The 25,480-nt window shown below is 50.6% G+C and overlaps 1 protein-coding gene across 1 annotated transcript; it reads right to left on the bottom strand.

Annotated features, from left to right (window-relative positions):
* Positions 1 to 1,060: 1,060 nt before the first annotated feature.
* Positions 1,061 to 22,364, bottom strand: ANGPTL4 (angiopoietin like 4). The gene is given in 11 exon segments (XM_070931928.1): positions 1,061 to 2,121; positions 2,774 to 3,049; positions 4,139 to 4,237; positions 6,384 to 6,491; positions 16,753 to 16,891; positions 20,086 to 20,196; positions 21,956 to 21,997; positions 21,999 to 22,043; positions 22,045 to 22,227; positions 22,229 to 22,333; positions 22,335 to 22,364. Coding segments are annotated over 11 exon segments (1,320 nt in total). The 3' UTR covers positions 1,061 to 1,939.
* Between the last annotated feature and the right edge of the window lie 3,116 nt (positions 22,365 to 25,480).

Raw genomic sequence — 25,480 nt, 5'->3', positions numbered from 1 at the left:
TTTAGCAAACTAAGGTTTGTACAGACTTTGTGTGTGCTGCGTTCTTTGGGGTCCGTAGCGGGGCAGAACATTCAGTGGGAGAAATGCAAATTACGTCTCCTTACCATTTGTCCACATCATTTTGTGGGAACCACTGTTATTATCCAGGGTGGGGTTCCTGGGAGCCCCCTACTCAGGGACCACCCGTTTTCCCTTTCTGGGGCTGCTGATGGGTGAGATGCATCCACCTAGAGCTGTGTTTCGCAATTGCGGCAACTTTTAAGATGGGTGGACTTCAACTCCCAGAATTCCTTAGCTTGCAATGCTTGTTGTGAAATTCTGGGAGTTCACAGATCTTAAAAGTTGTTGAAACACTACAGGTAGTCCTCGACTTACGACTAGAATGCAGGCCAAAAAAAATTTCTTAACAACCCGGTTGTTAAGCGAATCGCTGCAGTTGTTAAGTTAGCAAGACGGTTGTTAAGTGAATCCAGCTTCCCCACGGACCTGGTTTGTCAGAAGGTCGCAAAAGGGGACGCTGCAACCGTCATAAATATGAGCCAGTGGCCAAGCATCTGAATTTTGATCATGTGGCCATGGGGACGCTGCAACAGTCATAAGCGTGAACATCATCATTTTCTTCAGTGCCGTTGTAACTTCGGTCACTAAATGAACTGTTGTAAGTGGAGGACAAAGTGCACTCTAGAGCAGTGTTTCTCAACCTTGGCCGCTGGACGATGTGTGGACTTCAGCTCTGCTGGCTGGGGAATTCTGGGAGTTGAAGTCCACACACCGTCCAGCGGCCAAGGTTGAGAAACACTGCTCTAGACAATTCCTTTCTCGGGATCCTGTCCTCTTGTTCTAGCAAGGGAACAGACTAGATGTCCTTCTGGCCTCTCAGTGCTCAAATCCTGAATTTCAGAGACTTAAAAAGTATCTTTTCCACGGCGCGTATCATCCACAAGCTTCCGGCCAGGTAGCCCGTATAAACGAGGACCGTCTAGAAAACCTTCACTTTCGTCCCGTATTACCGCCAAAAAAGAATCCGAATGGAAAAGGAAAAAAAAAAAATATCCCGTCGTTTTTAATGATTATTCATCAAAGCCCAAAAGACACATCACTGACCATAAAGTCTCACACACCTAAGTATAAAAAGATTTAAAAAAAAAAAAAAAAGAAAGCGAAGAGGAAAATCTCTCGTCTCTTAACGGCGAGCATCCGAAACACGGTTTGGTAACGTTTACACGACAATATTCACTCGGCGATGGTCCAGTTTTTTTTGTTTTAAAAAAACAATGCATTGGGAAAGAGGAGACGAAAAAACACACGTAACACGTAACCACCGACCCCTCCCCCCTCCGGACAACTGTCCTGCGGAAGAGAAACCCAGGAGCATTTTAAGTCAATATGACCTAAAGGAGATCCAAAGAGATGGGGGAGGGGGGGGCGCATTAAATTCAAGGAGGCCAGTTTTGAGGGTCCGTGAAAGAGGCCCCAGCATTGCATGCCCTCCTACATTGGGGTCACATTTGCAGTGGAGAGTGGTCTCCCCCCCCCATCTCACCAGCCTCCCCCAGCCCTATAGCTATCTCAATGCCTTTGCACATATATTTTTTTGGGGGGGGGGCAGAGAGGAAGCCACAGCTGTTTTGCATTTGGAGGGGCACTAAGTCAGCGCACAAAGACGTTCCCGCAATCTCAGGAGGCTGAGAGGCGGAGACTCCCAAATTTCTCTGGCCCCACAACCCAGCAGCCTTCCCCCAGGCCCATGCGCTCTTTCCCCAGTTGGCCAGGTTCACCCACCTCCCTTACATAGGAAGGCCCCCCTCCCGGGACCCTCCGATCAATTGCCAGCTGTGGGGCACAGTTGCCCAGGCTCCAGAGACGGAGACCAGCTGCGTCTCGCGGGAACAGGGCAGGAAGAAGGGCCGCGCCCAGTCTCTTGGGGGGGAGGGGGGGCTTAGGACACCCAGTCCGGCTCTGCAGGGCGGATCTTCATGGCAGCGGATCGCAGGGGGTAGTAGCGCCCTCTCCAGGTCTTCCAGAAGATGCCTTGCTTTCTCTCGTGCCGCTGCCGTGGGATGGACCGGAAGTATTTGCCGTTCAGGTTGACGTGGCCACAGTAGCTGAACCACCAGCCTCCTGCAAGGAGAAAACAAGCAGAAATCAGGGGTCAGCCAGGCACGTAAGCCGACTTGGGGGGGGGGATGCCCTTCCAAGACCCCAACAGGGGAGCACCTCCATTGCTGGACCAGAGGGAAAGATTACAGAGGGAAAGTAAGTCCTCGACTTACGACCTTACGCAACTGAGCTTCAAAATTTCTGCCGTTAAGCGAGACATTTGTTGAGTTTTGCCCTATTTTTACGACCTTTCTTGCCACCGTTGTTAAGCAAGTCACCCCAGTTGCAAAATCAGTAACAAAGTTGTTAAGGGAATCTGGCTTCCCCCTTGACTTCCCCAGAGCTGCTTGGGGAATTCTGGGAGTTGAAGTCCACTCCTTTTAAAGGGGACAGGGTTGAAAAAAACCCTGTCCCCACTTCCGGGTAGAGGTGGGCGTCACAAGCGGTTCATCCAGCAACCAGAAATGTGAGCACGGGCAGGCGGGAGGCGTCACAAAACATGGTAATTCGCACGCGCCATCCATACATGCGTGTGGCATCAAAAACACAGTGATATAGGACGGGATTGTGCCCGGGCGGGTAGGTCGCAACTACCAGTTCGCCTGAATGCATCCAAACCGCCAACAGCCCCCCCCCTGCTTTCGGGGTGTTTGCTCCGTCCGCCTCCACTGACCTGAGAGGTGCTTGGCGCAATTGGTGTCGCCCTTCAGATCGTGGTCGCGATCCCGCGTGGAGAAAGGCAGCTGGGGGAAATCCCCCATGGCGCTCTCCAGCTCCCCCCGGATGGGTCCCAAGAGGCTGAGGGTGTAAGCCGTCTCCTCCCCGCCCAGCCGGAAGAGGAAGTGGGCTCTCTGAGCGTTGCCTTCCCAGTCTCGCAGCTCGACCAGCAGCTGATAACGCTCCTCCTTCACCATCCGGTGCATCTTCTCCAAGCCTAGCCAGAAATCTCCTAACAACAACAACAACAAAAAAAAAATAACAGAGAGACATGAGAAAAAAAACTTGGTTTGGCAGCTGCTGACAAGATGGATAGCTATGCAGGGAAGTCCTCGACTTACGACCGCAAGGGAGCCGCCCCAAATGTCTGCTCATAAGTGAGACATTTGTTGTTAGGTCGAGTTTCGCCCCCGTTACGCGACCTTTCCTGAGGTTCAGGGAATCGCTGGCGGTGGATAAGTTAAGTCATCCGGTTGTTAAGTGAAGCTGGTTTAATCCATGGATTCTGGCTTGCCGGAAGGGGATCGTTTATGACCTCGGGGACATGGCAACGGTCATAAACATGAAGCGTCTGAATTTTGATCACGCGATCGGAGGGTGGGGGGGAGATGCTGCAAAGGTCGCAGCTGTGAAAAAAACCGGTCCTCAGTCTCGTTTTTCAGTGCCGCTGTAACTGAATGGTCACTAAATGAACTGTTATAAACCGAGGACTATCTGTATTGTTAGTCCCCACCGATTTATGAGCACAATGGGGCAAGAATTTCCATGGCTTAGCGAGACAGTTGTTAAGTGAATTGCACAGATTTCATGACCCTTTTCTGATGCGGTTGCTAAGCGAATCACTGTAGTTGTTATGCGAAACACCTGGGTCGCTAAGCGAATCTGGCTCCTTTCAGTAATTTTGCATGTCGGGACAGTCTGGGAAGGGTCCCAAATGGCGATCTCCCATGGCCCCCATCATTGTAAAGACGATGCTGGTTGCCGAACGCCCAAATTTTGATCCTGTGACTGTGGGGAAATGCAGCAATGGTCATAAGTGTGAGGACCTGTCGCAAGTGTGAGGACCAGCCACAAGTCGTAACTTCGAACTGAACTAAATGGATGGTAGTAAGTTGAGAACTGCCAGTTTATCAACGTTTTAACTCGATAAATAAATTTTGGGAAATCGATGCAGTTAGAAAGCAGCTTCAAAGCTTAGAATCGACAAATCTCGGAGCTGCTGCTGGATGGCTTCCCCAACCTGGTGCCCCCCTCCGTTTGCCAGGGCAGCAGCCTCCTGGCAGGAATTCTGGGGGGGGGGAGATTCACTCTATTCACCCACCTGTCAGATTTCCAAAGCCGTCTTTATAAGCGTCCCAGAGTCGGTCAAAATCCACCGAGCCATCCGAGCGCCTCTGGATCACAGTCCAGCCACCGTCCTCTGCCAACGGAGAGAGCAGGGCTAAGGGCACCGCCAAAGGAGCAAGTCCCCGGCTTGGGCTTCTGGGCAATTTACCCTGCCCACCCCCCTGGGTGCAAATTCCATCCAATCCCCCCCACCCCCACTCTGCAAAACACAGACAACCGATTCTCTGATTTGATTGTGGCGTCTTTTAAATGGCTTTTTATTAGAAGCTAGGATCCTAGGGGTGGAAGGGACCTTGGAGGTCTTCTAGTCCAACCCTCTGCTCGAGCAGGAGATCTATCCCATTTCAGACGAACGGTTGTCCAATCTCTTCTTAAGAATCTCCAGTGATGGAGCGCCCACAACTTCTAGTGGCAAGCGGTTCCACTGGTTAACTATTCTCACTATCAGGAACTTCCTCCTTAGTTCTACGTTGCCTCTCACCTTAATTAGCTTCCATCGTTTAGATACGATCGGCTAAGATAACCTTTATTGTCATTTTTTACTCTGAGCACACTGGCCCACATTAAAAATGAAATTCTGTTGCCTGCTCTCAAAAGAAAATATATACCGTATTTTTCGGCGTATAAGACGCACCTTTTTCCCCCAAAAAGAAGGTGAAAATCTGGGGGCGTCTTATACTCCGAGAGTAATCCCGCCCAGCTTCCCAAACGGAGGTTTCAGAGGCTGAAAAAAGCATCAGAAAAGGAAGCTTCAGAAAAGAAGCCTCCAAACAGAGCTTCAGAGGCTTTTTTTCTAAAGCTGTTTCGGAGGCTTTCAGAGGCAGGAAAAAAAGTTTTTTTCTGAAACGGAGTTTCAGAAGTTTCAGAGGCAGGAAAAAAAGCAAGAAAAAGCAAGGCACAGAGCTCACAACTAAGGAACCTGTTGCTAAAATTCACCTTTGGGAACAGCTGATTGGGGGTATTCCGGGAGGCCGATCCACCTGCCAATCAGCTTGTTTCTTATTTTCCTCCTCAAAAACTAAGGAGCGTCTTATACTCCGAAAAATATGGTATATATCTATCCATACACACACTGCTGCATAACATAACACACATATACACATACTATATACATACCAGGGGTGAAATGCTCCCGGTTCGGACCGGATCACCCGATCCAGTAGCAATGGAGGCGGGTGGTTCGAAGAACTGGTAGCAAAAATCCCTGCCCCCCCCCCAATTCCCAGCTGAGCCACGCAATCATCAGAGGCTTTTTAAAATTATTTTTAAAAGCATTTTTTCTACAATCTCTTCGGCCGAAAAAATGCTTTTAAAAGTTAAAAAAAAAAAAGCCTCTGATGATCGCGCGGCTCAACTGGGATCGTCAAAGGCTTTTAAAAGCATATTTTTACAACCTCTTTGGGGCCGAAGAGGTTGTAGAAAAAATGGTTTTAAAAGTTATTTTTTTAAAAAAAAAAAAGTTGGTCACGCCCACCCAGTCACATTACCCCCACGACCACCAAGCCACACCCACAGAACCGGTAGTAGCAAATTTTACATTTCACCATTGATACATACATATATATACTTACACCCATACATATCGTGTGTATATATATAAATATAGATAGATATAGATATAGATACAGATATAGATATATAGATATAATATGTTTTCTGAGGTTTTCGCGGGTGTTTGTATGTAGGTCTTTGGTTATTCGGGTTTTCTCCCGCGTAAAATTGGAAGTGTCTTAGTGACGTTTCGACAAAGTCTCATTCGTCATCTTCAGGCTGGTGTTCTCGGCTTCGTGCTTCTAGGAGCAATGTGTGATCGCAGCTGTTTCTTCCTTTTAACTGCCAGTGGGGGTGTGAACTGATTGGGTGGGAGCCTGGCTGTGTTCTGATTGGGTGGAGGTGTGTTCTGATTGGTTGAGGGCTACATATATATATATATGTATGTGTGTATGTATGTGTATATATGTATGTATGTACACACACACACACACATTCCGTTCCATTCCATTCCATTCCATCTATTCTATTCTATTCCATTCCTCTTCTCTTCTCTGTTCCATGCTATGATATTCCATTCCTATTCCTTCCGCCTTTTTTTTTTTTTTTTTTTTACAGTGGAAGCATCGCGCACGTTTCCCCCACTCTCTTTCCAACTCCAATCAGCCAGCTCCCGGCAGGCTGTACAGAGATTTGAACCCATGACTCTGCACCCCAGCCGAACTTACCCATATCGCAGAAGACTTTGAAAGCCGTGGCTCCGGGGGGCTGGATCTCAAAGACCCCGCTGTTCTGCTGCCCCTCGAGGAAGAGGTCGTGACAGCCGGCCGGAAGCTCTGCAAGAGAGGGCAGGGAGCATGATCGTCAGGATGGAATAACACGCGTGTTACGGAAGCCGGTCTACGGACCGAAGAGATTCACTTGCAAAGGAGGGAGGATTTGGGGCCAGTTGTGCAGTCCGACAGGACCTTTTATAATAGACCACAGAATGATACACGATGTGATCAGCTTCAAGGCTGAAATATTCTTGGCTGGTTTGCTTGTCCTCGACTTATGGCCCGCCACGGAGCCCAGAATTTATTGTTGCTAAGTGGAAGACGTGTTCAGTGAGTTTTGCCCCATTTTACGGGAGCGAATCGCCACGGTTGTTAAATTAGAAACCCCGCCGTTAAGTGAATCGGGCTTCCCCCCCCGCGGACTTCGCCTGTCAGGAGGTCGCCAAAGGGGATCAGGTGAGGCTGGGATGCTACCACCGTCGTAAGTGCGAATCAGTTGTAAATCACGTTGACCACAGGATGCTGTAAGTGGGAAACGAAGTGTGAAAATTGATCATAAAGTCACTTTTTGTAACTCTGAACGGTTGCTAAGTGAATTGTTATATGACGAGGACTGTAGGTACAAGGCCTTTGCAACTGCAGATATTAAAACCCCAAAAAATCCAGGCCCTGAAAAAGTGAAGCCTGCAATTCTACTCAAGGCCAGAATCCAAATTTAAGCTTTCTCAATGTGACAGTATGAATACATACAGGTAGTCCTTGACTTATAGCCGTTCATTTTAGTGACCACTCAAGGTTACAACAGCACTGGAAAAAAAAATGACTCATGAAATTTTTTCACACTTATGATCGTCGTAGCCTCCCCGTGGTTACATGATCAAAATTCAGATGCTTAGCAACTGATTCGTATTTATGACGGTTGCGTGTCCCCGGAGTCACATGATCCCCTTTTGCTACCTTCCAGCAAGCAAACTCAACAGACAAGCAAACTCCAGATTCACTTAACAACCGAGTTGTTAAGTTAATAACGGCAGCGATTCACTTAACAATTTAGAACGGTCGTAAAATGGGGCAAAACTCACTTAACGACTGTACGGTTTAGCAACGGAAATTTTGGGCTCTATTGCGGTCGTTAGGTCGAGGACGACCTGTACAGAAAGGGAAGATCATAGACTCAACGCTCCTCTTCGTTTTCTTTGAACTGTTTGCGTTGCTGAAATATTTTCATTGTTAGAATAAATCGCCTTATTTTGAAAGAAATTTGTTATCAATTTGTTAGCAAATCAAAGGCCAAACTTTAATGTTGCTCATTGACATAATTTTACAGACTCCTTGTACAGTCGTGGTCAAAATTGTGGAAACCTTTTGGGGAAAGTGTATTTTTGAGGTTTGATGGCTAATAACACCACTTTTTTGGGGGAGTTTCAAGAGAATCCTATTCCACTGCTGGAATGGCCTGGGAAGAGCCCAGACCTTCACCCCATTGAAAAGCTATGGAGCCCACTAAAGAAACTGGTTAGTCAGCAATAAAACCCAGTTAATAGAAGCCATCATTCCATCTTGGTTTCACATTAGAACAGCTGCAGAACTCAAAGACTCGGTTCCCTCCACGGGAAGACATCATAAGGCCGTCCATTCATGCTAAAGGTTACCCAACTAAGTATTAACTGACATGGGGATCATTTTTGTATATCTCATTTCATTTTTCTTCTTTATAACTGCTATTTCTAATAGCAAATCCTTCCTAAAAGTTATGGCATTACATTCTTGATTAAAATATCTTTCCACCAATATATAATTTTATGGTGCTACTCCAAACAAAAGTGGTGTTATCAGCTAGTTTTAGAAAATACACTTTTCCCAAAAGGTTTCCAAAATTTTGGCCACTCCTGAATAGTGTGCACAATTACAAAATTATAATAATCGCTTTTTGAAGCCTCATGGAGCAACGAGGAGGAAACGAGATTCACCGTGTGCTGGAAGCATGGGAGTCCAAAATACAAATTAATGTCACCACCCTCCCCAGTATGGGCATCCATGGAAACGCTCCTGATAACACAGCACCTTTAGCTCTTAATTGGTTTCCCGAGATCGATCGATGTACAGAATCATAACTCTGAAGCTCAAAGCTCAAAGTTGGGGCTGCGAAATTATTTAATAATTATATATATATATATATATATATATTAATTAAATTAAAATAGTGATTATTTAACACCATCCCCACGGAGTGAGATTGAAGATCGCTGGCAATCTGGCGCTAAAGGCATCTTGAGATAAGGAGACAGGCGCTAACGCTGCTCGAAATTTCGTTCAACTGGTTGAACAAACCAGTTATCCGGTTATCGCTCCGTATCAACTCTAGAATCCCTTGTTTATTTATTTATTTATTTATTTATTTATTTATTTATTTATTTATTTATTTATTTATTTATTTATTTAATTTTATATACCGCCCTACTCCCGAAGGACTCAGGGCGGTGAACAGCCAAAAAATAAAACACATAGATTACAAAATTTAAAAGAACAATATAAAACCACATTAAATAAATTTGGCCCGGAACAAATTAAAACACCTGCAATACTTAAGACAGATTTAAAATTTACAATTTAAAAAGTTAAAAGGGAGAAGTTAGGCCGCACCTGGAATCTTGCACCGAGTTTTGGTTGCCACGATATTAAAAAGAGACGTTGGAAAGAGTGCAGAGAAGAGCAACCAAGAGGATTAGGGGACTGGAGGCTAAAACATATGAAGAACGGTTGCAGGAACTGGGCATGGCTAGTCTAGTGAAGAGAAGGACCAGGGGAGACATGATAGCAGTCTTCCAATATCTCAGGGGCTGCCCCAAAGAAGAGGGAGTCAAGCTATTCTCCAAAGCACCTGAGGGCAGGAGAAGAAGCAACGGATGGAAACTCATCAAGGAGAGAAGCAACTTAGAACTAAGGAGGAATTTCCTGAAAGTTAGAACAATTAATCAGTGGAACAACTTGCCTCCAGAAGTTGTGAATGCTCCAACACTGGAAGTTTTTATGAAGATGTTGGATAATCATTTGTCTGAAGTATTGTAGGGTTTCCTGCCTGAGCAGGGGGCCGGACTAGAAGACCTCCAAGGTCCCTTCCAATCCTGTTAAATCAGTTCAGAGGGATTCGTTGTCCCCCCCCCACCCCCCCACCCCCCATTGAATGGGCGGAAGGACTTCCTAGAGGCTTTGTGGCCTGTGCTGACAAAACGATCTGGCTTCCAATCGAACAGGGTTGGCATTCTGACACAGCGGAGAAGCCAGGAGGGGGGATCCAGCCCAAAGGCATTAAGGGACAGCCACAAGATGGAGGAAACGCAGGAGGGCACTCAATGGAAAGGAGGAGAGAGAGAGGGAGGGAGATTATATATCTCTCATTCTCTCTCCCTGTGTCATTTTCTCTCATTCTCCCTCTTATTTTCTCTCAAAATCTCTTATCTATCATTCTCTCGTTTCCTCGCTCTCATTCTCTGTCATTCTCTCCTCTCTCTCACTTTCTTATTTGTCATTCTCTCTCAATATCTCTCTTTCTCTCTTTCAATGTCAATGTCTTTTTATAATGATTTTTTAAATGTATTGTGAGCCGTCCTGAGTCTTCGGAGAGGGGCGGCATATAAATTTAATTAATTAAATTAAATTAAATTCTCATTCTCTCTCCCTCTTCCTCTCTAATTCTCTCTCATTTTCTCATTCATTCTCTCTCATTCTCTCCCTCTCTCATTCTCTCTCTCTCGTTCTTTCTCATTCTCTCCCTCTTCCTCTCTCATTCTTTAATTCTCTCTCTTTCTCTCATTCTTTCTCATTCTCTCCCTCTTCCTCTCTCTCTCTCTCTCTCGTTCTTTCTCATTCTCTCCCTCTCTCATTCTCTCCCTCTTCCTCTCTCATTCTTTAATTCTCTCTCATTTTCTCATTCTTTCTCATTATCTCCCTCTTCCTCTTTCTCTCATTCTCTCATTCTTTCTTTCTCATTCTTTCCCATTCTCTCCCTTTTCCTCTCTCATTCTCTCTGCCCCTTCCTCTCTCATTCTCTAATTCTCTCTTTCTCTCATTCTTTCTCATTCTCTCCCTCTTCCTCTCTCTCTCTCTCTCGTTCTTTCTCATTCTCTCCCTCTCTCATTCTCTCCCTCTTCCTCTCTCATTCTTTAATTCTCTCTCATTTTCTCATTCTTTCTCATTATCTCCCTCTTCCTCTCTCATTCTTTCTTTCTCATTCTTTCCCATTCTCTCCCTCTTCCTCTCATTCTCTCTGCCCCTTCCTCTCTCATTCTCTAATTCTCTCTCATTCTCTCATTCTTTCTCATTCTCTCCCTCTTCCTCTCATTCTCTCTCCCTCTCCCTCTCTCATTCTCTCATTCTTTCTTTCTCATTCTTTCCCATTCTTTCCCATTCTCTCCCTCTTCCTCTCTCATTCTCTCTGCCCCTTCCTCTCTCACTCTCTCTCTCTCTCTCTCGTTCTTTCTCATTCTCTCTCTCTCTGTGTCACACACACATTCACACACTTGCAAAAGGCCGAGACCAGAGCAGGCCTGTTCCAAATCTCTTGCCACGATGACTAAGAAAGACGGAGGAACCAGGCGAGGTGGGCTGCTGCAAGGAAAGGGAGGCCCGTCCTGTGTGAGTTCCGGGGATTCAGCTGATCGTCCTGTGGGGGGTTTGTCACAACTGACGAAAGTGAACATGGGGGGGAGGGGGTGCAAGGACCCCCCCCCCACCCTTCCCTGGGCCTCCCCCTCAGAGACGGGGCTGCCTTGCTCCCTTCCCTGTTCCGGCGAAAGAGCAGAAGTGAGGCTGGGCATCGGACTTCAAAAGACGGCGGGAGAACCAAGCTTGAGCTCCACCTTCCTCAACCAGATGCCATCCAGATGTCCGGCTGTGCTGGAAAAGGCTGAGCAACCTTTTTTTGGGGGGAAAGAAAGCCGGGTGCGGAAGTTGCCACAGCGAGAGAGAAGGGGTCCTTGGTGCTCTCGGAGCTTTGTGGTTTCCTGGCAGGCCTTTCATCGCCCAGCTGGGTAACCTCAGCTAGCATCCTAGCACTGATGATGTTACCTAGCTGGGTCACGAGACGTCTGCAAGAAAACTACCACGCTCAGAGAGCACCGAAGATGCAACAGACTTCCTCCTCCTCCTTCCCTTCCAGCACTGATGATGTTCCTCAGTTGGGTCAGAAAACGTCTGCGAGGAAACCATCCAGCTCAGAGACCCTCAAGTCCACAATCCTCCTCCTTCTCCTCCTCTCTTTCTCCTTCTAGCACTGATGAGGTTACTTAACTGGGTCATAAAACGTCCCTTCTATGGGTAAAACTGAGCATGGGTGCCAGTTTCCCGCTTGGCCAGAAGCATTCAGCTGAGCCGGGCTGAAAGCTGCCCCAAAGCACCCTCCCTAGTCAACCAATGGCCACCTGGGTCTGCATCCAAAGCCCTCTGCACATGCTCAGAAACGTCCTGCTCGTTCATACCCTGGGCATGCGAGACATGCCACCAGAGGGTGTGTGAAAAGTCTGATTTGGGAGACACACACACACACACACAGAGGCCACGGCTGGACTTTGCTTGGGGCCAGCTCAGCAGCTGCCAGGGACAGCCAGGGCGGGCCACGGAGTCAGAAGGGTGAGAGGGAGGGACGTGGCAGGATGGAGGGGAACTTTGCCCAGGGCAGATGGGGGGGGGAATTGCAGCCCCAGACAAAGAGAGGGGCTGTTCTTGGCCCTTGCACAAGGGGTGGGGTGGGGGGAATCAGCATCCTCGGAATTGCAGGGGAGGGGGAGGGCTGGGGGTGGCAGGCAGGCAGGGGGAGAGGCCTCCTTCCTCCCAGACTCGGATAAATTTAGCGGAGATTCTGGAAACAGCTGCCCGGGGCAGGATGCCAGAGAACAGGGCGGGCTGTGGAGGGAGGGAGGGAGGGAGGGGGGGGGGAAACGGACCCTGGAGTGTAAACATGAACTTTCCCCCAATTCCTCCTCCTGCCCCTCCTCCAGAGAGAGGGAGGGAGGGAGGGAGGGGCCGGCTTGCATCATTCAGCTGGCAAGGGACGTGACTTGTGCAGGAGGCTGCAAGCAGACACACACATACACACACGTGGGGGGGGAAGGAGGAGAAGAGTTGGATCAAGGACAGGCCTGGGAAAATTTGAGCCAGGCCAACCTTGCGCCAAATTCTTGAGGACTAGCGCCGGAATTCTTGAGGACTAGCAGCCATTCAAATCGTCTTCTTCGCCGCCTTTGGGTTTCCCAGGAAAGAAAGAGGGACGGGAGATGGGACAAGGGCCAAGGATCCCCGAGGGTCTCCCTTCAATAAAGAGCGGAGCAGACCACCACCACCCCCGTCTCCAGCCAATCAAAGGCCAGTGGGCAGGACAATTCGAAGGAGCCTCTCTCTACAGAAGCAGTCTACCGTCTCCGCGCAACCAAGGGTGCCCTTGCCCACCGGCACCCACAGGAAGAGACGCCCGTCACCACCTTCCCTCCCACACTCAAGCTACAGGTAGTCCTCGACTTACGACAGTTCACTTAGTGACCGTCGCAGTGTCCTGGATGGCAGTGTTACGGGATCCCCTTTTTATGACCTTCTGACCAGCAAAGAGTCAATGGGGAAGCCGGATTCACTGAACGACGCGTGATGCTAGCTTGCCGACTGTATCGATTCACTTAACATCCGCGGCAAGAAGGTTGCAAAATGAGGAAACGTTCAACGAACCCAGCCTCGCTTGGCTTCAGAAATGTTGGGCTCAATTCCTGGCCGGACGTCGAGGACCACCTACACCCCAAGAGCAAGGACTCAGCTCTTTTTTTCTCCTGCCTCAGTTTCCCCCATGGGCGCAGGAGTACGAGGCCCGCTCCTCTCTTAGCTTCCCTCCAAAAGGGCCAATGAGAGCGTCGGTTTAAGTCAGAGGACGGTGCGAGGCCAGAGGGGAGTCTGAAACAGGTCAAAATGCCCCCCACCCCCGTCGTGCCCACTTCGGGGCTTTCGAGAGAGACCCAGAGATCATCCAGATGTTTCTTTTCAGAGACAAGATCAGAGGCGAACAACGGCGCACGAAATCTAACCCAGTTTTAACAGTGTCGGGGGCTACGGTGCCATGCTGGCGAGACGCCACTCGTTGGGCATCCAATCCGCGCCCCCCTCATCCATCGCTCTCTTCTCGATGTGCTAGAACCCGGCTCCCATCGTCCACAGCAGACTCAGGGAGCCTCCTTTTGACTAACCGATTTGACCTAGCGGGGGCTCAGCAAAAAAAAATAACCCACCCAAAACATTGGGGGGAAAAGCTTAAATGCCCTGTGGGTTTTAACCCGTCTTTGTAAGGGGTCAGGGGCCGTACGTGGGTGTGCGTAAGGAGGGGGGGCAAATGCACAGACCCCCCCTGGCATCCCAAGCCTTTGTCATCGGCGTGAGTCCCAGTTCCTCCGGGCTGACCAACGCCCGTTCTGGGAAAAATCTCCACCATCCTTTCACGGTTAACTCATCGTCTTGTTCTGTGCTGGGATCCTGCCCACGGCCCCCCACCCCAATTCCAACCCAGTTTATCTACAAAACCCCAGTTCCCCTCTCTTAGACCCTTCCGGCAACCAAGCCTGAGCTGCCCCCACCCCCGCCAATTACCCTGGATCCGACGGTGCCCCTTGCAAACTGTGACAGCCTGAACTCGAGGCTGTCAGGTAGACTGCCCTGACACCTGGCTGCCCAACGGGTTAATTATCCCCCAATAGATCTGCGCTTGGTTTCTAAGCCTTTTTTAGCTCAGTGGGGATTATGGACTTTCTTATGGGGTGAAATTTTGGATTGGCCCTCTCCAAGCTATCTCCCCCGCCCACCCCCACCCCAAAAAGATGGCCTCTAAGCAAAGTGGGGACAATAACCTAGAATTAAGGAGAAACTTCCTGACAATTCATCAGTGGAACTCCTTGCCTCCAGAAGTTGTGGATGCTCCAACACTGGGAGTTTTTAAGAAGAGGTTGGATAACCATTTGTCTGAAGTGGTGTAGGGTCGCCTCTTAAGCAGGGGGTCAGACTAGAAGACCTCCAAGGACCCTTCCCGCTCTGTTATTCTGCGAATCTAGGATTCTTCTGGCAAGTCTGCTTCCCTAAGTAGGAAAAATCTGTATTCCGCCATTAGCCAGGAAGAGCAGCCTTTCCTGCAGTTGGAGCCAAAACCTCAAATTCAGGCTGGCTGGGAGGGGTGTGTTGGGGGGGGGGCACATTTTCTTGGTGTTTTTTTTTTGGGGGGGGGGGCAAAGGCAAGCCAGCCTCTCTGCCCTTCCTGGGGGGAATTGAAGGATTTCTGGCTCTGCTTTCTGCATATTTTGGAAACCCAGAGCAGGAACGGGGAGGAGGGGGAGATCGGCCTTTCCCCTACTTGGCGAGAGGCCAGCCTTCTCTTTCGCTTCCCAGCCCCCCATGAGCCCCCCCCCTTTTCCCCATGGCACGCCAGCCATTAACCCCGCCGCTCCCGGACTGGCAAGCCTTCCGGCTCAACCTCTGACATACTTGGCAAGCGGCCACCCCACGGCGCTCAACGGGGGAAAGGGAGGGGCCTTTCGCTTTCGCTAACCGGCAGCCTCCAGATGTTTGGGCCGGGGAATCTGGGAGGGGCCCTCCCTGCACATCTGGAGGGAGAAGACCAAGCCAGCCCCCAAGAGAGAAACCCGGAGTCTCTTCAAGGGGCGTCCGGAGGGCAGCTGCTGTTGGCGGAGGCAACATTTTGGGTAGCAAGCGGGGATCTTCAAACTTTGGCAACTTGCGAGATTTATGGGCTTCAAGTCCCAGAATTCCCCAGTCAGCCGGGCTATAGAATAGAATTCTTGATTGGCCGAGTGTGATTGGACACAATTTTTTTTTTGCCTTGTGGAGCTGAAGCCCACAAATCTTTCGTTTGCCGAAGTTGGGCACCCGTGGTGGAAAGCTTGAAGGAAGCAAAGGAGAGGAAGAGGGTTCCTGAGCACGCACAGATGGAGAACTCAGAAAGGTCACGCCTGAAGCCAGGTGGATGTCAGCACCAAGCCAGTTTCTGTGGGGTTTTTAATTTGGGTGCGCGCGCTTTGCACAACGGGCTGGCACACACCAGTGATGGACACCACTAACTTTCCAGTGTTTGGGGGAATCCGTCAATCACGCGATGCCTTTAAAAGAAAAGGAAAAAAAAAAAGGAAGCCACAGGATCTGTTGGGCTCCAGAGCATTCTCCGCTCTCTCTTCCTCAGGGATAGACTGCCTCTGAAGGAGGAGGCTCCATTTGGCAAGGTGGGCGAAGAGCCCCGTCTTACCCAGCCCTTCCTGATGAGCTCAAATCCAGCAGTTTTCCAAACTTGGCAACCTTAAGAATTCTGGGAATCTCAAATTTTGCAAGTTTTGAAAAAGTTATTTTTCTAGGTTAGATGGGGAGACGCCTTTCACCGGCTTCTCTCCCGCACTCAGGGTACAGGTAAGTCCTCGACTTACAACACTTCACTTAGTGACCGTCGCAGTGTCCTGGATTGCATGGGGGTCGCGAGATCCCCTTTTGCAACCTTCTGACAAGCGAAGTCGGAAGATGGGGAAGTCGGATGCACCGAACGACCGTGTGACTAGCTTGGCAACTGCACTGGTTCACTTAACGACTGTGGCAAAAAGGTCGCAAAATGAGGAAACGGTCAATGAACCACTGTCTCAGAAATGTTGGGCTCAGTTGTGGTTGTACGGTGAGGACCACCTACACCCAACAACTTTTTTGCCCACACGGAGACACCCCCGTGTCATGAATGACAGCTGCTTCCAGCACTGAGGAGAAGAACTGAAAAGGACGCTAGTCCTCATGACTTTGTAAGCGTCTCTTCCTGGGTGAAAACTGGGCCTGAGGCTCGAGGGCAAATATTTATGCCATCCCAATTCTTTTTGTTGCTGTTGTTATTTCCCAATTGTTTCGCCCACACGGTGTCTCGCTTAGCAACGGAAACGTTGGGCTGAATTGTGGACGTGCGAGCTGTCCATCCGCCCCTTTCTGATTTTTTTTTTTTTTTTTTTTGCAAATTTCAGGGCACCCGCAAGCCGAGAGCCGAGCTAGCCATGATTCATCGAAATGAACTGAACTTTTGAATTCGGCCCAGCTGTTTTCGTGCCAACCTGAAAAAATGTTGTAATACCGACAGGTTGTTTGCAGCTGCTAAAGTCCTTGGCTTCCTGCCTCCGGAACGGCCGATCCAAAAGAATCCGTCCTTGTGCAAAAGGAACGAAAAAAAAAAAAAAAATTCCCCTCCAAACCCCAGATGGGAAAAACAAAGGGGAAAAAAAGAGAGAGAGAATACAGCCGAGATGGTTGATTTACTCACTTGAACTTTCCAGTGTCCGCGATTTGGCCGTCTGGGTCTGATTGGCGGCTCGGTCGCCTGCACTTCGCGGGACGGTCACTCTCCACCGAGGGCCCTGCGGCTCCTTTTCGCTGCGTTGCAACGGGATGAGGGTGTTGACCTGGGAATTGGGGAGGTGGGGGACGGAGGGAGGGAGGGAAAGGAGAAGTGGGGATAAGAGAGATGGGCTTATTTTCAAAGGGAAGGAAGAGGGCAGGCATAGACTCTCATCCATGGGAACCGGTTTGGCCTAGTGGTTAAAGCACCGGGAATTCTAGTGCCACCTTAGTCAAGGAAGCCGGCTGGGTGACTTTAGGCCAATCACTAGGAGGCGGTGAGTTCTAGTCCCACCTTAGGCACGAAAGCCAACTGGGTGTCTTTGGACCAATCACCAGGAGACACTGAGTTCTAGTCCCAGTTTAACCAGGAAAAACAGCTAGGTGACCTTGGGCCAATCTCTAGGAGACGGTGAGTTCTAGTCCCACCTTAGGCACGAAAGCCAACTGGGTGTCTTTGGACCAATCACCAGGAGACGGTGAGTTCTAGTCCGTTTAACCAGGAAAAACAGCTAGGTGACCTTGGGCCAATCTCTAGGAGACAGTGAGTTCTAGTCCGTTTAACCAGGAAAGACAGCTAGGTGACCTTGGGCCAATCTCTAGGAGACGGTGAGTTCTAGTCCCACCTTAGGCATGAAAGTCAACTGGATGTCTTTGGACCAATCACTAGGAAACCGTGAGTTCTAGTCCCAGTTTAACCAGGAAAGACAGCTAGGTGTCTTTGGGCCAATCTCTAGGAAATGTGAGTTCTAGTCCAGTCACCTTAACCATGAAAGCTGGCTGGGTGACTTTGGGCCAATTTGGCTCTGAATTCTAGTCCCCCCTTTAACCTTAACAGCTAGGTGACTTTGGGCCAATCTCTAGGAGACGGTGAGTTCTAGTCCCAGCCTAACCATGAAAGCTGGCTGGGTGACTTTGGGCCACATATGGTTGTGGTGGGGAAAGGAGGAGGAGGTTTGGATGTTCATTGCCTTGAGTTATTATGCAAAAATAATAAAGGTGGGATACAAAATAAATAAATGAAGGCTGGCCCCGTTTGCCTTTCCTGGTGGGCCTCAAACTGCCTTAGAAAAGCTACACCCTTAGACAGGGATTCCTCGACTTATGACTGCTATTAAGCCCGACATTTCTGCTGCAAAGGAGACCTTCGTTAAGTGAGTTTTGCCCCCCTTCTACGACTTTTCCTGCCATGTTAAGTGAAACGTCGTTAAATTGGTAACCTGGTTTGTTAAGTGATTCTGGCTTCCTTCCCCATGGACTTTGCTGGTCAGGTGGTCACAAAAAGAGGAATCGCACAATCCCAGGGGACACTGTGACCGTTTCCGGCCTCTGGAGGGCCTCCGTAGGGGTGGAGAAGGACGTTTTCGCCCTCCTCGGGCTCCAAGAAATCCTCTGGTGCCTGGGGAGGGCGAAAAACAGGCCTACCGGGCCCACCAGTAACCTTTTTCCCATCGCGTGCCAAAAGCGGGGGGTCACGCGGGAGTCGCGCACGCATGCGTAGGGGGGTGGGGTGCGGGGGGGCATTGAATTATGGGTGTGGGCAGGTGCGGGGGGGCATTGAATTATGGGTGTGGGCACATACACGTGTGACCCCCCCCGCGCAACCCCCACTTTTGGCACTCAACGGCAAAAAGGTTAGCCATCAGTGCTCTAAGCTGTTTCGCCAAATTATAATATATATATTTTTTAAAGTGAGCCTGGAAAAGAGGGGAATATCCAGCAGATAAAGAGCCTGGTGGCTCAGCAGACTGATAGCATTGTGATTAACACCAGCTGCCTGCAATTACTGTAAGTTCGAATCTCACCAGGCTCAAGGTTTGACTCAGCCTTCCATCCTTTCGAGGTAGGTAAAATGAGGACCCGGATTGTGGGGGCAATAAGCTGACTTTGTATAAAAAAAGAACACCGCTTGGGGGGGGGCCAAAGCCTACTAAGCAGGTATATACAAAAGTATGAAGGCTATTGCTTAACGCATTGTAAGCCGCCCTGAGTCTCCGGAGAAGGGCGGCATATAAATCAAATTAAAAAAAAAAAAAAAAGATCAAAGGACAGGTTAATGTTCAATCTTCAGGCATATGGAAATGTGGAAATTCTCACATTTGTGAGGCTCTGCCTCAAGGTGTCCCAATCGGTTAAACTGCAAATAGAAGAAGGGCAACCGAGGGAACCCTTGAAGTCGGAGTTTTAAGACGGGTTGCACTTCAACTCCCAGAATTCCTCAGCCGGCCGCCTGGGAATTCTGGGCGCTTTGAAGTCCACCCATCTAAAAAAAAAAAAAAAAAAATCCCAACCACCTCACTGGAGAAACAGTGCTTTTAATCCATCGTCCAAAAAGCCAATCAGGTGCCACCTGGCGTAGCCTAAACCTAAAACCAGATTCTTCGTAAGGAACAAGGGTGAGACTAGATGACCTCCATAGTCCCTTTCCAATTTTAGGATTCTCTGGCCTTTTCTTTCTTTTTTGCTTTTTAAAAAATAGACACCTTTGTATTTGGAATCAAAAGGTTTGCAAGAAAAACAGGGATGGGGAAGTGCATCTATGTGGCCCCTGGTAGGAGCCCCCCCTTTCCCTCGCCCCCCAAAAAAGTTAGGTAGCTACAGAATTAGGGGGGGATCTGGGAAGAGCTGAGACCCTTCCCCCTCTTAGTTGGAGAAAAATAATTAAAGGGGAGGGGGGGCACAGTGGTTGTTGCCACGCTGTCAGCCTAACAAAGCCTCCGCATACTTGCTGGAACCCTCTGGAAATGCCGCATACCACATCCCCCATTATCCCCAGCCGTCAAGCACACGTTCTGAGCTGATAGGGAGTTTCTTTTCCGTCTGACATTTCTGGAAGGTTTTCTCCAACCTCCTCCGGCTGAATTTCACCTGCCGTCCCTTCAATCCTCATTCAGCATTTCCCCCTCCCCAAAATGCCTCCCGCCCCCCACGGCCCATGGGCCACTGCCCTTTCAGGAAGCAGGAGACTCCAAAACCTAATTCCACCCACCCAAGAGAGCCGCTCCAGAAGCAGCAGAATTTCCTTTTTAATGTGGGCAGGGGTGCTTGCGGTTAAAAAAAAAAAAAAACGAGAATAAACTTTAGCTTAGCTTAGTTTAGCATCTTATCTCATCCTTCTAAGACCCCTTTCCCATTCAACTCCCACTCCCACCCACAGCCCTCCCTCACCTTCACCCTGCCTCCCTGGCACACCCCCTCCCACAGGTGATGCCTCCACTTGCCCTCCTGAAAAATGGGGGTTCAGCCCGCTTCCCCATACCTTGCTCTGAAGACTCTTAATTTGCAGGTTCTGTTTCTCCATCCGAAATTGCTGCTGTTTGATCTTCTGCAGGAGTTCCTCCATCCTCAGGTTCTGGCGCCTGACCAGGTTCTAACAGACAAAGGAAGAGAGGCGGTTAGTCCTTCTGTGTGTGGTGTGTGTGTGTGTGTGTGTGTGTGTGTGTGTGTAGGAGGAGAGTGGTGAGCTGAAACAAAACAACAACAACAACAACAAAACCAAGAACCCAACTAGCCGTTCTAGAAAAGTATCCGAGCTGGGCCACCACCCTATCTGGGGGGTGGGGGTGGGGGTGGAGGAGAGAAACCCACCGGAGTCAACCTCAAAGCGCAGCTCCGGACGCACCGCCGAGCGCAGCGGCCGTTTCACTTCGGGGATCGCTTTGCGCAACTCGGGGAGCGTGGAGAAAAGCTGGAGGAAGGGATTTGGGGAGGGGGGCGTCTCGCGCACAACAGGACCACCAAGTCAAAGGTCTGAGTTTCCGCGAGGGGAATTCGCACGGCCCGTGTGTGTGTGTGTGTGTGTGTGTGTGTGTGTGTGTGTGTGTGTGTCCCCTCTTTGCACACCTCCAGGTCGGCTTTCGGACCCCAACCCCAAAAGCGTTTTTACGCACAAGGTTTGCCTGGCGCCCAACTTTCCCCCCGAGCGCTTTAGCGTGTTTTTTTAAGCCGTCAGGGACTCCGAGCCGGGCTGGTCTCGGCTTGAATACAGCTGCTGGGCACAACCCCGGGGGTAGGTCCCTCCTGGCCCAGTCCGTTCCCGGGAAGATGCTGGAGCCCGCCCCCGCTCGCCAAGGAAGGGAAAACGAGTCCAGGGGAATAAGGAGAAGGGGCGCGCCCCGCCCGCCTGCCTGCCCATCCTTCGGGACTGCTCTGCTCTCTGAAAGGCGGGGGTCATTGGAATCGAGCTGGAAAGGGGACCTTGGAGGTCTTCTAGTCCAGCCCCCTTGCTCAAGCAAGGAGATCGGCCGGGGAAGGGAGGCGGCAGTGCCTCCGCCCGCAGACAAAGGGGACCTCTGCCCTCGTGCAGAGCGCCTGCTCGGCCCCTCCGACCCACCCCAGCCTCCCGCCCTGCCCGTCCTTCGGGACCACTCGGAGCTCTGAAAGGCGGGATCAGATTCAGAATCAAGCTGGAAGGGGAGAGGAGAGGAGAGGAGAGGAGAGGAGAGGAGAGATGAGAAGAGACGAGAAGAGAAGAGAAGAGAGAAGAGAAGAGAAGAGAAGAGAAGAGAAGAGAAGAGAAGAGAAGAGAAGAGAAGAGAAGAGAATATGGGAAGGGAAGGAAGGGAAGGGAAGGGAAGGGAAGGGAAGGGAAGAGAAGAGAAGAGAAGAGAAGAGAAGAGAAGAGAAGAGAAGAGAAGAGAAGAGAAGATAGGAAGAGATGGGAAGGGAAGGGAAGGGGAGGAGAGGAGAGGAGAGGAGAGGAGGAGAGGAGAGGAGAGGAGAGGAGAGGAGAGGAGAGGAGAAGAGAAGAGAGAGAAGAGAAGAGAAGAGAAGAGAAGAGAAGAGAAGAGGAAGAAGAGAGAGGAAGAGAAGAGAAGAACAAGGGGAGGGAAGGGAAGGGAAGGGAAGGGAAGAGGAGAAGAGGAGAGGAGAGGAGAGGAGAGGAGAAGGGAAGGGAAGGGAAGGGAAGAGAAGAGAAGAGAAGAGAAAGAGAGAGAAGAGAAGAGAAGAGAAGAGAAGAGAAGAGAAGAAGAAGAGAAGAGAAGAGAGATGGAAGGGACCTTGGAGGTCTTCTAGTCCAGCCCCTTTGCTCAGGTGAATGCCGCAGCGCCTCCCCCCCCCCAGACAAAGGGGACCCCTGCCCTCGTGCAGAGCGCCTGCTCGGCCCCTCCGACCACCCCGGGACGCACCTGCAGCGAGTCCTGTTCCTCCGCCGCGGGGCCGCTGCTGTTTCTGGGCTCCCGCCTGGTCCGTCCCGTCGGCCAGCCTCGCCTCCAGCCCGCGCCAAGCGGCCGTCGAAGAGGCTGTGGGCTCGGGCCAGCCGCTCCCTCTGCTCGGCCGCCGAGCGCTCCAGCCCGGCCAGCGAAGCGTTGTGCGCGGCCAAGCGGCCGCTCAGGTCCCGCAGCTGCCCGCCCAGCCGCTCGACGTGCTCGCGGAGCCCGTGGCCCAGCTGCAGCAGGCCCGTGCGCCAGCACGTTCACCTCCTCCCACGAAGCCGCCTTCGGGGCCCGCTCCCGCCGCCCGGCCGGAGCAGCCCAGCCGGCCGCCCCCAGCCCCGCCAGCACCAGCCCACGCCAGCAGAGGCGCCCGGGAAGGCATCGCGGCACGCACGCAGCCAGGCAGGCACAGCGAGAGCGAGCGAGACGGAGACGGAGCCGGAGCCCAGCGCGCAGCCCTCGCCGCCTGCGCCCGCTTTGGAGAGGAGGCTGGCCGGCGCGCCCCCCTTTTATAGACGCCGCCCCCCCCCGCCCCCCCCTCCCCCCGCGTGCGCCTCTCCCTCTGGCAGCCAAAGAAAGGCTTCCTCCGGAGAGGGCAGTGCCCGGAAGAGCGCGCGCAAAACCCGCGGTCGCCCTGACTCTCTCTCCCGCCTCGCCTCCGGCTGCTCTGCGCCCTTGCGCTTCGGCTAGGATGGGGAAGGGCCCGAGGTCGCCCCAGGCTCCCACTTCAATCAATCAATCAGTCAATCAATCAATCAGAAGACCTTCCTTATATCCAGACAAAGGACTGTTCCGGCTCTTCTTAAAAACCTCCAGGGATGGAGCAGGACATAGTAGAGTAGGGACCTTCGAGGTCTTCTAGTCCAGCCCCCTGCTCAAGCAGGAGACCCTATACCCGTGATGGCACACGTGCCTGAAGTGGCAGACGGAGCCAGGTCGCCTGGCGACGCGCGGCATCGCCCGTTCCTCTTCCGGGTTTATGGGGCGGATGTAGTGCGCGACGATCGGCTGAGCCTTTTCGGCACTCGGTGCTGCAAAGGTTCGCCATCCCTGCCCTTCCAGGCAAGTGGCTGTCCAGCCTCTTCTTAAAAACCTCCAGGGATGAAGCACCCACAACTTCTAGTGGCAAGCTGTTCCCCTGGCTAATTGTCCTCGCTGTTAGGCAGTTTCTCCTTACTTCCAGGTTGCTTCTCTCCTTGACTTGTTTCCATCTGTTGCTTCTTGTCCTGCCTTCGGGTGCTTTGGAAAATAGGCTGACCCACCCTCTTCTTTGGGGGCAGCCCCTCAAATACTTGAAATCCTGCTATCATGTCCCCTCCTGGTCTTTCTTTTCTCTAGACTGGCCAGACCCAGTCCCTGCAACCGTCCTTCCTACGTTTTACTCTCCAGGCCTTTAATCATCTTAGTTGCTCTTCTCTGCACTTTTTCCAAAGTCTCAACGTCTTTTTTGTAATGTGGGGACCAAAACTGGATGCCGTACTCCAGGTGTGGCCTTACTCGGGATTTATAAAGCGTGGTACTAAGACTTTGATTCCATGATCGTTTTGAGGGCCTGGAGCTGGGTTTCCTCCTCGGCTGAAACACCGAGAGAGCCATGACCTTCGGGTGGCCCCGGGGAAGAGGGTAGGTGATGCACGAGGGTCTGATGATCTGTTTTTGGGGGTCCTTGGTGCTCTCTGAACTGGGTGGTTTTCTCGGAAACACTTTTGGGAAAAGAAGGTAGGACGTTTGCATTGAAGACGAGAGAAAAGAGAGCTGAAGCTTTGTTAAACTGACTCGCCCCCTAGTCCTCCCTCCGTCCCTTTCTCTGCAGGTACTCTTCTGGCACCTCCAGCCATTGCTTCCTAGCTGTCCTCTTGTTGCTTAACATTCTCACCTGGGATCACCTTCTACAACCATCCATCTTAATCAAGGGCAAAACTTTCCTGAGTAGTAGCAACTCCTGTCTTTGAATAAAATTTGAATCCCTAAAAAAAAGGGACCTCCCCAGACTCCTCCTGCTGGGCGGCTGCCATAATTGCAGGAATTGACGACCACAATGGAGCCCAAGTTTCAGTTGCTAAGCGAGACAGTTGCTAAGTGAGTTTTGCCACCGTTGTTAAGCGAATCAATGCCGTGGTGAAACTAGTCACACATTGATTTTGCTTGTCAGAAGGTCGCAAAAGTGGATCGGACGACCCCAGGGACACTACAACCGTCATAACTATGGGTCTGTTGCCAAGCGTCCGAATTTTGATCATGTGACGATGGTTGCAACGGTCATAAGTGTGAAAAATGGTCATAAGTCATACGGGGTGAATCCATCCAGTGTCAGTAGCGTGTGGTATAAATAGGACTCCATCATATGGTCGAACAGAACAGAATAATGGAGTCGGAAGGGACCTTGGAGGTCTTCTAGTCCAACCCCCTGCAGGAAATCCTGTATCATGTCAGACAATGGGTTGATTAATCTTGGCCAGTTTTTCTCAATCTCGGCAACTTTAAAACGGGTGAATTTCGACTCCCAGAATTCCCCAGCCAGTTGGAGGTTCTGGGTTCCTCAGACAATGAAGCTCAGTTTGCAGATGATACTAAACTGGCAGGAATAGCTAACACCTTAGAATATAGGCTCAGGATCAAGATGGGCAGAGTTGAACCCTGGGCCCTCTCTAACAAATGAAATTCAACGTAGAGAAAAGTCAAGTCTTACACTTAGGCAAGAAAAGCCAAAAGTACACATATAAACTGGGGGAAACCAGGCTTAATAGCAGCGACTGTGAGAGGGATCTGGGAGTCTTTGTGGACAACCAGCTAAATAGGAGCCAGCTGTGTGCAGCGGCAGCCAAAAAAGCCAAGGCAATCCTAAATTGCATTATCAGAGGGATACAATCAAGATCAAGGGAGGTACTAACATTACTCTATAAAGCCTTAGTAAGGTCACACCTAGAATACTGCGTCCAATTTTGGTCGCCATGCTGTAAAAAAAGATGCTGAGACTCTAGAAAAAGTGCAGAGAAGAGCAACCAGGATGATTGGGGGACTGGAGGCTAAAACATGCGATGAACGGTTGCAGGAACTGGGCCTGGCTGGTCTAGTGAAGAGAAGGACCAAGGGAGACAGGATAGCCATCTTCCAATATTTGAGGGGCTGCCCCAGAGAGGAGGAAGGGGGTCAAGCTATTTTCCAAAGCCCCTGAAGGCCAGACAAGGAATAATGGATGGAAACTGATCAAGGAGAGATTCAACCTGGAAATAAGGATAAATTTTTCTGACCGTGAGAACAATCAACCCATGGAACAGAAGTTCCCTTCAGAGGTTGTGGGAGCTTCATCCCTGGAAGCTGTCAAGAAGAGACTGGACTGCCACCTGTCAGAAATGGGGTAGGGTCTCCTGCTTGGGGGGAAGGGGGTTGGACTAGATGACCTACAAGGTCCCTTCCGGCTCTTGTTATTCTGTTCTGTTATCTCTGAGCATCACAGGAATCCGGTCCCTGGGTTAGCATGTCACCTGAATCAGGTGT

This window comes from Pituophis catenifer, unplaced genomic scaffold (assembly GCF_029215685.1).
Source record: "Pituophis catenifer annectens isolate HBS135680 unplaced genomic scaffold, rPitCat1.0.hap2 SCAF_1, whole genome shotgun sequence".
Taxonomy (NCBI): Eukaryota; Metazoa; Chordata; class Lepidosauria; order Squamata; family Colubridae; genus Pituophis; species Pituophis catenifer.
Note: the sequence above shows the minus strand (reverse complement) of the source record. Positions and strands in the feature narration are given on the sequence as shown.